The sequence below is a fragment of the Crotalus tigris genome, unplaced genomic scaffold (assembly GCF_016545835.1).
Source record: "Crotalus tigris isolate CLP2741 ecotype Arizona unplaced genomic scaffold, ASM1654583v1 scf7180000020297.256355, whole genome shotgun sequence".
NCBI lineage: Eukaryota > Metazoa > Chordata > Lepidosauria > Squamata > Viperidae > Crotalus > Crotalus tigris.
In genome coordinates this window covers 158,578-170,172 of record NW_024097953.1, presented here as the reverse complement: position 1 = coordinate 170,172, position 11,595 = coordinate 158,578, and the positions used below count along the sequence as shown (strand labels likewise).

General features: G+C 38.1%; 1 protein-coding gene across 1 annotated transcript; it reads right to left on the bottom strand.

Annotated features, from left to right (window-relative positions):
- Nucleotides 1-4,001: 4,001 nt before the first annotated feature.
- LOC120318602 (vomeronasal type-2 receptor 26-like) lies at nt 4,002-11,367 on the bottom strand. Its single transcript, XM_039366418.1, has 6 exons — nt 11,110-11,367; nt 7,014-7,204; nt 6,770-6,833; nt 5,905-6,117; nt 5,474-5,600; nt 4,002-4,906 (listed from the first exon to the last, which is right to left on the bottom strand). Exons 1-6 carry the CDS (start codon nt 11,365-11,367, stop codon nt 4,002-4,004), a joined length of 1,758 nt encoding a protein of 585 aa, XP_039222352.1.
- Nucleotides 11,368-11,595: the final 228 nt, after the last annotated feature.

The window sequence follows — 11,595 nt, the reverse complement described above, 5'->3', positions numbered from 1 at the left end:
TTAACAAATATTGAAAGGAAGGGAGCAAGATGCTCATAGGGAGAAGGTATTCCTCTTATTTCTAGAGCTATCCATATTTATTTTCCTCCATTTTCCTAAATAAACCAATAGCAATACTCCAAGTCTCATTTTTAGTCACAATACTGTGTGGCAAAATCAGTTTCCAGATGAATTGGACTGTTTGATAGGCAAATGAAGACATAAAGAATGTAGCTTTGCAACTCACAGTGACCCGTGGTAAGGTTCATCACATCCCCATAGCAACCTCTGAATCTGAGGATGCAAATATTTCTGATATCTTTCTTTACAGATAACAGAAGGACAAGAAGTAACCTGAGATTTATTATGCTATTGTTGTCCCAAAAATGGTTCAGCCTGGTGCAGAAGCCAATCAGAGCTAGACACCAGTGATGGACTTTCACAAAACTTTTATTGAAGCACTTCAGCAAAAGGATCCCAGCCACTAAAGGAGCTGAGACCCTGAACAACATCATATCACAATCATTTTTATACAGTTAATTTCCAGAAATAGGGAAGTAACATTTCAGAAAGCTATTACCTTTTTTGCAGTTCTACCTTTTTTTAGTCTATTTGTTTATCTATGGAGTTGTGCCTTGTTTGAGTAAACATGTCCTTTTGTCCTTACTTGTGGTTTCTGATGCTTATGTTCTTGTTGTCAGACTTTGTAACTTCCTGTATAGTAGGTGTTGTTACATTTCCTTTATTTCAAACTGACACGTTTATGCAATTACATTCCTCTCAGTTATCCCTCCCTCCCAAAATGGGGACATATTATTTCTTAGTGGGTGATCCATCACTATTATTTATAAATATGGACAAATGGATCATTTCCCCATTGTTGCATGATTTCCCCTCCTTTCTGAAATATATAACAACACTAAAATAAAAAATATATTAATAATAAAATTGACATTTATACTTCAATCACTTGCTTTCTGATGTATTACATACAACAAATATATTGTATGTATGAGGGCCATTCAGAAATAAACTTCCATTTGGTTATCAATGACAGACACTCACAGATACAGAACTTTTATTATACACATTAGAAAACTACAACATTACATTACTTTTTGACATAATCACCATTCAAAGTGAGGCACTTGTTATAATGTCTTGCAAGTTTTGAAATTCCTTAGTAGTAGTCACTCAAAGTCTGGGCTGTGGGGGGTGGTGGTGATCAAAAACATCCCAATGGAACTGCTTCAAAAGTTCTTGGGTGCGTCTAATGGTGTGCGGATGAGCATTATCATGAACAAACACCACACTGGAAGTCAGCATGCCACAACACTTTTATGGATGGATTGTCTGTGTTTTCGTAACATTTCACAGTAGGCTTCTGAATTGATGGTTGAACCACGCTCCATAAACTTCACTAGCAGTACTCCATTGATATCTTCACGTTTGACAGGGTTTTCTATAGCACCACTTCCAGTGTGGTGTTGGTTCATAATGGTCCCCTACACACCATCAGATGCACCCAAGAACTTTTGAAGCAGTTCCATTGGGATGTTTTTGATCACCACCACCACCCCATAGCCCAGATTTTGAGTGACTATTGCTAATGAATTTCAAACCTTGTAAGATGTTATGACAAGTGCCTCAATTTGAATGGTGATTATGTCAAAAAGTAATGTAATGTTGTAGTTTTCCAATATGTATAATAAAAGTTCTGTATCTATGAATATCTGTCATTGATATCTAGACGGAGGTTTATTTCTGAACTACCCTTGTATCATTTGTTTCTCTACCCTATAAATAGACTTGAACTCACCTGAATACACCTGCAAGTTTCAAGTAAGGTGCAAACCCTGCTGGGAAATAGTAATGTAAGTCATCAATTTGTCACATCGGGAATATTGCCTAGAATTAAAGTTTCCCATTGTTGAAATCTCACATGTCTATTATTTGATTGCTTGCTTTCTGATGCTTCACATATTACAAATGTATTATTTGTTTCTATATCATTTAAATAGATTAAACCTCTCCTTAATGTTTTTTGTTTGTTTGTTTGTTTTTGTTTTTCCTGAATTACCTGGTGAATTTTCTGATTGGCAAAGAAGCCACTTAGCAAAAGTAAGAGTATCTCTTCAAGGATCAATTTCTAATCAGCTTATTATTAGACTGTCAGAACCCAAATGAAATAAGTGGGGAAAATATGTTATCAGAATGCATGGTTACCTAATATCATGTCAGTTGCTCTATTGTATATTAGAATCTGGGTAAACACCTGAACATCAATCATGCAAGAGCTAGAAAGACTCTGTGAAAGAAACCCTCTGCAACTGTGACATCCAGCCAAAATGACACCCACAACAAATATAACAATAGTTTTCCAGTGCCCTCCTTTTGTAGATTCTGAATCTCCAGCAGGGCCTCCAGAACCAATCTAGATGACGTGCACAACAGTTCTTCAAATTCAGAGTACAGAGTAAAAGTACTATCTGAAATGAAATGTATTATATGGACTAAATCAAGGATAAAAACATGATGCTCTTGTATTTCCAGAAGAGGATCCACCTGCTACTGGAAAGTCCTCTAATTTCTTTAGGCCATCTGAAATCAACCAGGATCTCCCACTTTTCCCAACATCCACCTGGTTTTTAATCTCAAGGACAATTATTTGAACTTCAGAATGACTTGGAATGCTGTGCTGGACCTGTTGTCAGCTGGGGAGGTGAATGTTCCTAAATACGGTTGTGGAAGACAGAGGACCTTTCCACTATCCTTGAAGGGACTGAGACTGAAATCTCCTCTCAGAATGCCACCATGTTGGCCACCCACAAAATCCCACAGGCAGTGCTTTAAAAAAAAAAGGTGCCAGAACTCACACACAACATCATACAACCTGCCTTGCCTACCCTACAAGGTTCCATCCAAAAAAGGTGCAGAAACTCCGTTCTGGGTGTTCTGTGAGAAAAAAAAACCTGCCCACAGGTATGTCCATAACATTCTACAGCACACTTCCCATGTTGTAGTTGTCAGTAGGTAGAGGTGAAATGAAAGTTGTCATACATCCCATTTGTTTAATTAGCAAAGAAAGACTCCTGCTTCATTTCTTTTTTCAAGAATATACTTTATCAAGAACAAAGCAGTTACAGATCAGAGCATGCAGAATCTGTTGACTTGGCATGAAAATGATGTAATTAATCTTTCCTTTTCCCCTGTCCATTCCCGTTATCAGTCAATGTCCAATTAAAAGTTCTCAGGTTTGTGTTTGTGCCTTTCCATCTCCACATTCATTCAATGATCTTGTGCTTGATTGGTGGTCCTCATAATCAGGGCTGGCTCTGCTTCAAACCCAACCCCCCAACTCCCCATTCCAATCTCTCCCCCTCCCACCATTGCTGATGTCAACCTGGCAAAAGATGCAATGCGAAGCCAGCAGCAGAATGACAGCTATGAAAAAAAAACTAATGAGAAGATAAGCATTCCCTATGCCCAGGTTTCTATCTTCAAGAGGAGAAATCACTTGCTTCTTCATAGCAACTACTATTTTTACATTAATTTTACTTTTCTTTTTCTGTGAAAAGGGCAGCTCCCATTATTGCATACTGTTAATATCACCTTTTCGTTCTTTTTCAGGTCAACTCTGTTTTGAAAGAACAAACTTCAGTGACATTCAGACCCTTTCTGCTTCTATTATACAATTTGTAGATAAAGCATTTCCTTTAAACCCTCCTCCTGGTATATGAACAAGATTTCCATTATGAAGAGTCATGTTTTAAAAAACTGGACGTGGCATTTCAGGACTCAAGTAGGCTAGGGACAATGGACTTAAGGCATTCTGCCTTAAGGATTAAAAAATGCTCAGTGGACATCTTCAAATTTAACTGTACAAAGTTGGGGATCTTATCTTCCCTTTAATTATTTCAAATAAAATCATCGGCTGTATTTTGTATGGAGAGCAGCTTGGACCATTTTCGAGGTGTGGACTGTTAGAAAATGCTAACTTTTAAAATGTCTCTGTCTCACATTTATTTATTTCTTCTTGTTGTAAGTTGCTCCCTTGTATTCAGGTCTGGCCTCAGAATGATTATGTAACACTTGGGGATGTAGATGCAACCCAGCAGCCCAGCATTGGAGGCCAAGATGGAGAAGACTTGCACAGCCACCATGTATTTTCCTTTGGTGCTCAGATAGGTGGGCACAAAACTCATCCAGACACTGCAGAAGACCAGCATGCTGAAGGTGATCAGTTTGGCTTCATTGAAGGCCCCAGGGAGATTTCTGGCTAGGAAAGCCACCACGAAGCAGATGGCAGCCAGGAAGCCCAGGTAGCTGAGGGTGATGTAGAACATGACAACAGAGCCTTCATTGCATTGCAAATTGATAACTCCAGGCTGGGAATGGAGGTCAGTATCAGGGAATGGGGGAGAAACTCCAAGCCAGATGGAACAGATGATAACTTGTACAGCAGAACAAGAAAGGATGATGGAGTTGGCCAAACTCTTCCCCAACCATCTCTTTACCTGTTTTCCTGGTTTTGTGGCCAGGAAAGCCAGCACCACTGTGATGGTTTTGGCCAGGAGGGAAGAAATGGCAACTGAGAAGGTGATGCTGAAAATCATTTGTTGGAGAAGGCAGGTGGCTTTCCTTGGTTGACCAATGAAGAGAAAAGGAGACAAGAAGCAAAGCAGGAGGGAGACCAGGAGGATGTAAGAGAGGTCCTGGTTGTTGGCTTTGACAATGGGAGTTGCTTGGTATTGAAGGAAGATGTTTAACACAAATCCTGTGGTTAGGAACAGCAATAGGGCAAAAAAGACCAGGAGGATGCCCAAATGTTCTTCATAAGACAGGAAGGATATAGCTTTGGGGATACATTGAACTCTGCCCTCATTTGGATATTTGTTATCTGAACATTTGGTGCATTTTTCCGTATCTGAGAAAAAGAAAAAAAGCAACAATTCTTCCATATTCTGTCCTTTTAAATTTCAAAAAATGCATTCTTGGGACAATAATGAGCATTTTCAAAGAAGCATTTTTTAAATTTGAAGCAAAAACAAAATTCTGTATATAATTATCTATCTATCTATCTATCTATCTATCTATCTATCTATCTATCTATCTATCTATCTATCTATCTATCTGTATCTGTATCTGTATTTATATCTATATCTATACCTATCTATATCATCTATATATCTCATTAACTTTCTACCTCTCTATATATCCTGTCAAATGTCCATAACCTCTATGGGAAATTTTAGTCATGAAAATAATCTGGAATAGCTCATGGAACCAATAGTAATATGAATGCATAATAACTGTCCAAGAAGAAGAAGATACAAAGAATTTTGAAGATGAATATTGTAAAGAAAGTACAATTCTTTTTATTGTGACTTATAAGCACTGCACTAGAAAAGACCTGAGCTATTTCACTCCCATGAAAAATTCTATGAATGAATCCATTTCCACAATGTCAAACCTTTTCTTTGGTGTTACCCACCTTCCTGAGTGGAGATGGTCCCTTCCAGACAAGGAACACAGTCATAGCAGCAAACTGACTCTCCTTCTCGCTTCCGCTTGACAAATCCAGGATGACAATTTTCCACACATTTGGACTGAGGCAGAGTCTAAGCACAAAAAAACAGCAATGCCAAAGAAAGTATGTTAGGACTCACCATCCATGGAAAATAAAGTTCAAAATGAACATTAGCAAAAGAGTCTCTGGCCTTCACTTAAATAAGTGTGATCTCTCTAACTAGTTCAAAATAGTTGCTGGAGATACAATTTTTGACAGTTTCTTTATTTACTTCAGCCCTTTTTCTTTTGGATTTCTCATTGCAATAAAGGACCATTGCAAAGCTGCTCCCCTTTGAAAGTAGTCTAAAATAGCCTCCCGCTTAAAATACATAGGAACACCAATATCTCTCCTACCTTGTTGTGCAACTTTAGCCATGACAGAATATCTTTGTTGATAATACATTTCTGCCTTTCAAAGCTCCCCATTTGTTTGGCCATAGGATCCCACCTGGGAAGAAGCACCCAGCTTATGATGTTCAGATCTGCTGCTACATCTCCATTTTGATCCAAATACAATTTCCTATGGGAAATATTGCAAAACTCATTCTTTTCCAGAAATGGATGGAACTAGAATAGAAACATACCGGAATTTTAAAAACAGAATATTTGATTTTTTATCCCTTTTCACATTCAAATCTTTCCTCAACAGATGTCTAACTTGAAAATACTGTGAGTTGGAAGACCAGATATTACCACTATGTTCAAAAGTGAAAAAAATACTCAGATAAATTGGTCAGTCATATATTGAAAAATGTGATCTAACAAAATATAATTGACCAAATTTGTCTATTAAAGGGAACATTTTAGCCATTGTAGCTTACAGAGTAGTGGTGCAGCGGCCCCTCCCCTATGGACATTTGAATCATGAAAGGGTGCAAATGGTACACAACCAAAGTTGTGCAAAGGCTATTCTAGCTACAACTGCCACTTGCTCTTTGAGTAGGAGTTGCGAGATCAGGAGAACTCCAAAGTTGTGGACCAGGTCTCTCAGGGATAGTGCATCCCCATCCAGAACTAATGATGCTAAATTAATGGATCCTAAAGATCCATGCAGCTGAAGCCATTTGGTCTTGCCAGGATTCAGCCAAAGTCTCTTGTCCCTGATTTCTATAACTTTATTCCCTGAGTGGTTAAGTTGGCCTTTTGTAACACAAGGGGATTGAGAAGGTTCCTCTCCCTCTCCCTTGGAGTTTCATGGATTGTAGTAGGGCCTACATACCTGCCATGGCTTCAGACTTTGAGCCTCCAGCTTCTCTTTGCCATTCTTGCTTCTCCTCCTAGATCTGGAAGAATATGCAGCTTTCAAGGCATAGGCCAGAGTCTTAATAACACTGTGCAGATGGAGGTGAAAAGGGATCCATATCTTTCTCCTTTCCTCTCCAGGTTCCAATAGTGCTTTCTGGGTGCATCTTTTCTGGCCTTTGACTGAAAAAATGTGCTTTGAAAAAGAACAATGAAAATACCGATTTTCCAATTTCACAAAGAGTTTGGTTCCAAAAGGATCATCTTCTGGTCTTTTCTTTTCCTGAAAGGCAAAGCTCCAGATGCTATGGACATATTTGTAAAGACTTGCCCGTCCTAATACCAAATACTCAATGCTTTCCACAATCCAGACTTTCCCTTCAATGGGTCCTGGAAGACCTTCAAATATTAACTGGAAAGTATGAATTCTGTCCCAAACGTTAACGTGTTCTATGTAGTTCACAAAGACATTAACTTGTCTCCACTTAGAGATGTCATCCCTGAGGAGTGTTGTATGTCCAGTTGCTGTGAATCGTTGTGATATAACCACACAAATTCCATTCCTGACAAGTATGGGAGTAAAAGTCCTCATGAAATTCTCTCCCTCCTCTGTATCTGAAATAAAAAGACCAATCAAGGTCCATCTGAAATGGAGGAGCAGTTGGACAATTGCTGGATATGTGATCCCTTTTGGGGGGAGGATCCGGTGGAAAAAAGGAAATCCACTTTTATCACTCAGAGTCTCTGAAACAATTGCATCACTGAGCTGAAAAATACAATGAAGAATGCTATGCTATATTTGGGGTGAAATAAAGTCTAAAGTATTAGATTTTAATAAATCCAACTTGCTACTCATGAATATCTTAGAATGGTATATTATTAATTACTCATTAAACCATATTAAGATACAGGATATGAAGCACAGAACAACTGACAAGAATGTACATAAAACATAAAATAAAAAAATAAATGAAAAAGAATAAATATAAAGAATGTAAATAATATTTCTGTATCACCTTAGTGGTAAAAGGCAACCAGGCTGCCAAAGAACCATCAAAGCTGACACTAACCAAGGCATAGAACAACTCAAAGAAGCAGTGAAAGAACTGAAAGAATCGGTTTATGCTTTGCGCAGGACCTTCAGATTCTGCATGACTTTACTGCAACCACTTTCTCTCAGTAAAAGTTGTTTTGATTCAAATCAATAGATTCAAGATTCTTATTTTCCTGAGAGCCTGGCTGGCCAGGTCTGACACAGCCACAATGTAGGACAAACTGGCAGAAGATTAGCAGAATGGAGGTAGGGAGTAAAGAGAAAGAAGGAAAAAAAGGAAAGACACAGTGAAGTAGAGAGTGATGGAAAGGCTGGAAAATCAAGATATAAACGAGGAGATATAAGAAACATACCCAAGATCCATAAAGGACTCAAATGCCTATAAACAAATGCAAACTTGAAGTATTAGTACAAGAAGGCAGATATGATATATTTGCCATTACTGAAACCCAGTGGGATGAAACTCATGACTGTAATATGCTGATGGAAGGATACAAACTATTCAAAAACACAGACCTAATAAAAGAGGAGGTAGAGTTGCATTATATATAAAAGATCACTACACCTCTATAAAAATACACAAAAGCAAGGATAAAAACCTCCTAGAATCCATATGGGTTGATATAGAAATTAAAAAAGAATGACATTGCTACAAGTGTATATTCCAGGCCACCCAACCAAGCAGAAGAAATTGATGGTTTTTTTTTTTTTGCTAAACAATTAACATATATTTGTAGGAAATATACCACAGTGGTAATGGGAAACTTTAACTACCCTGATATTAACTAGGAGACAAACTCTGTAGCAAATGGGAGATCAAATAGATTCCTAACCAACCTAGCTAACAACCTTGTCAACCAAAACATAGAGGAGGAAACTAGAGGAAAAGATATGCTAGACCTAATTTTTACTAATGGAGAAGAAGTGATAGAGGGAGTTGAAGTTACTGGAACTTTGGGCAAGAGTGACCATGGCATATATTGGAATTCAATATCATGCAAGCACAAGCAACAGAACATAATACAGCCAATGTCTTAAACTTTAAAAGAGTTGATTTTAACAAACTCAGAGAGAGCCTAAAAAAATTCCATGGATGAAAATCCTAAAGGGGAAAACAATTCAAGAAGCATGGAAATGCTGAAAAATATGATCACAAAAGCCCAGTTCAGAACAATACCACTGAAAGAGAAAAACAAGAACTCCAAGAAGAAACTCACAAGGTTGCATTCTGATAAGCTGAAAGCCAAAAAGGACAAGTATAAAAAATGGAAAGAGGGACACATGACTAAGGCAGAGTATCAGCAGATAGCCAAAACTGCAAAGACATAGTCAGGAAAACAAAGGCTCAGAATGAACAAAGACTTACTACTACTACTACTACTACTACTACTACTACTTTCTTTCAATGTATAAATAACAAGAACAAAGTCAAGGAAACAGTCGGTCCAGTAAATAGAGAAAATGGCAAGGAAGAAACAAGCAGTAGAGAGAAAGCAGAGCTGCTTAACTCATTCTTTGCATCAGTCTTCACACAAAAACTATATCCCAACTATATCCCAACTTAGGCAATCTATAGATAAAAATTAAAATAAACAAGAAAATGGTTAAAGAACACCTATCTGATCTTGATGAATATCAATCACTGGGACCTGATAGATTACATCCTAGAGTTCTGAAGGACCTGGCAGTTGTTATCTCAGAATCATTGTACCATATCTTCAAAAAAGGGAAAACAAAAACAAACAAACAAAAAACCCAGACACAATCAGCCTAACATCAATACCTGGGAAGATACTGGAAAACATAAAAAAAAAAACAGATCTACAAACATTTAGAAATAAATAAAGTTATAACTAAAAACCAGCATGGGTTTGTTAAAAACAGATCATGCCAAATCAATCTTATTTCATTATCTGACAGAATGACTAATTAGTATATTGGCGAAATGCTGTGGACACAGTATACTTAGACTTCAGTAAGGCATTTGACAAAGTAGAGCACAACCTACTTCTTGATAAGCTAGAAAATGTGGGCTAGACAATATCACCACCAGATGGATTTGTAACTGGCTGACAAACCATACTCAATGAGTGGTCCTTAATGGCACTATATCTCCATATACATAAATTAGCACTGGGGTACCACAAGGCTCTGTCTTAGGCCAGTACTCTTCAATATCTTCATAAATGACTTGGATGAGGGAATAGAAGGGGAGCTCATCAAATTTGCAGATGACACTAAGGTGGCAGGAATAGCCAACACCCCAGAAGACAAGCTCAAGATCCAAAAAGAACTTGACAGACTTGAACAACGGTCTCTATCCAACAAAATGAAATTTAATGTGGATAAAAGCAAGGTTTTACATGTAGGCAGGAAAATCTGTGTGTGGCAGCAGCCACAAAAGCCAGTTTATACAAAGTTGTATAAACAGAGGAATAGAATCAAAATGATATGAAGTATTAGTATCGCTTTATAAAGCCTTAAAAAGGCCACACCTGTGATATTGCATAGAGTTTTGGTCACCCCATTACAAAAAAAGACGTTGAGACTTTGGAAAAAGTGCAAAGAATAGCAACTAAGATGATTAAAGGCCTGAAAACTAAAACATATAAAGAATGGTTGCAGGATTTGGATTTGCTAGAAGAAGAATTAGTGGGAACATGGTAGCAGTATTCCAGTATTTGAGAGATTGCCACAAAGAGGAGGGGGTCAACTTATTTTCCCAAGCACCAGAGGGAAGGACAACAAACAATGAATATAAACTAATCAAGAAGAAGCAACCTGGAATTAAGGAGAAACTTCTTAACAGTGATGACAAATAACCAGTGGAAGAGCTTGCCTTCAGAAGTTGTGGGTGCTTCATCACTAGAGGTTTTTAAGAAGAGATTGGACAGTCATTTGTCTAAATGGTATAGGGGCTCCTGCTTGAGTAGGGGGGTGGACTAGAAGACCTTCAAAGTCCCTTTCTGCTCTATTCTGGTTGATTGATTGATCCATGAATGCCAACTAACAGTCAGAAGATCCTCTGATTGGATACAGAGCCTCTCCTTATCTTCACAAGTCTGCAGAAGAAGCCCGCAATGCAACGGGGATGATGTCATTAGAGGACATGTCTGCTTTTTGCCTCCTCCCCACAATGTGTCCCAATCCATAGCCTGACACCCATAAAGGCCAGGGTGAAAATCAGACAAAATATGGTTGGATCTATCATTCACCCTCAATCTCCCCACTCACATACCCGTTAGAGAAACACACACACAAACCTGTGGGACTTTGTAGATGCCTACTAATCTTGACATCTGAATGGAGGTTTCCCTCTTAGCTGCATCAAGAAGAGCCAAAAGGTTTTCTTTCCTTCCACAGCTGTAGTTGGGAACATTGGCTTCTCCACTAGAGAGGATGTCCAGCACGGCTTCTGAAGTAGCAAGAGTGCTGACATAGTTGTCATGCATGTTGTAGCCAAGTGTGAGATTAGGCAGGAGCTGGGGATTCTCATTGACCACTTGAATGGCGAAAACCATGATTAGCAGTTTAAAATAATGTCCCGTACTATTTAAAAAAAATCATGTTACCATCATCATCAATAGAAATAAGAATGTTATTTTTCAGTTTAATCATCTTTGCCTCCACAAGTATATTGTGTCTTAAGCCAATATAGATCCAAACTCCAAGGCAAATGATAGCTCCCTATCAGCACATAATTTTTATGATCTTTGAGAAGATGGGATGGAGATAGTCTTCTACCAAGG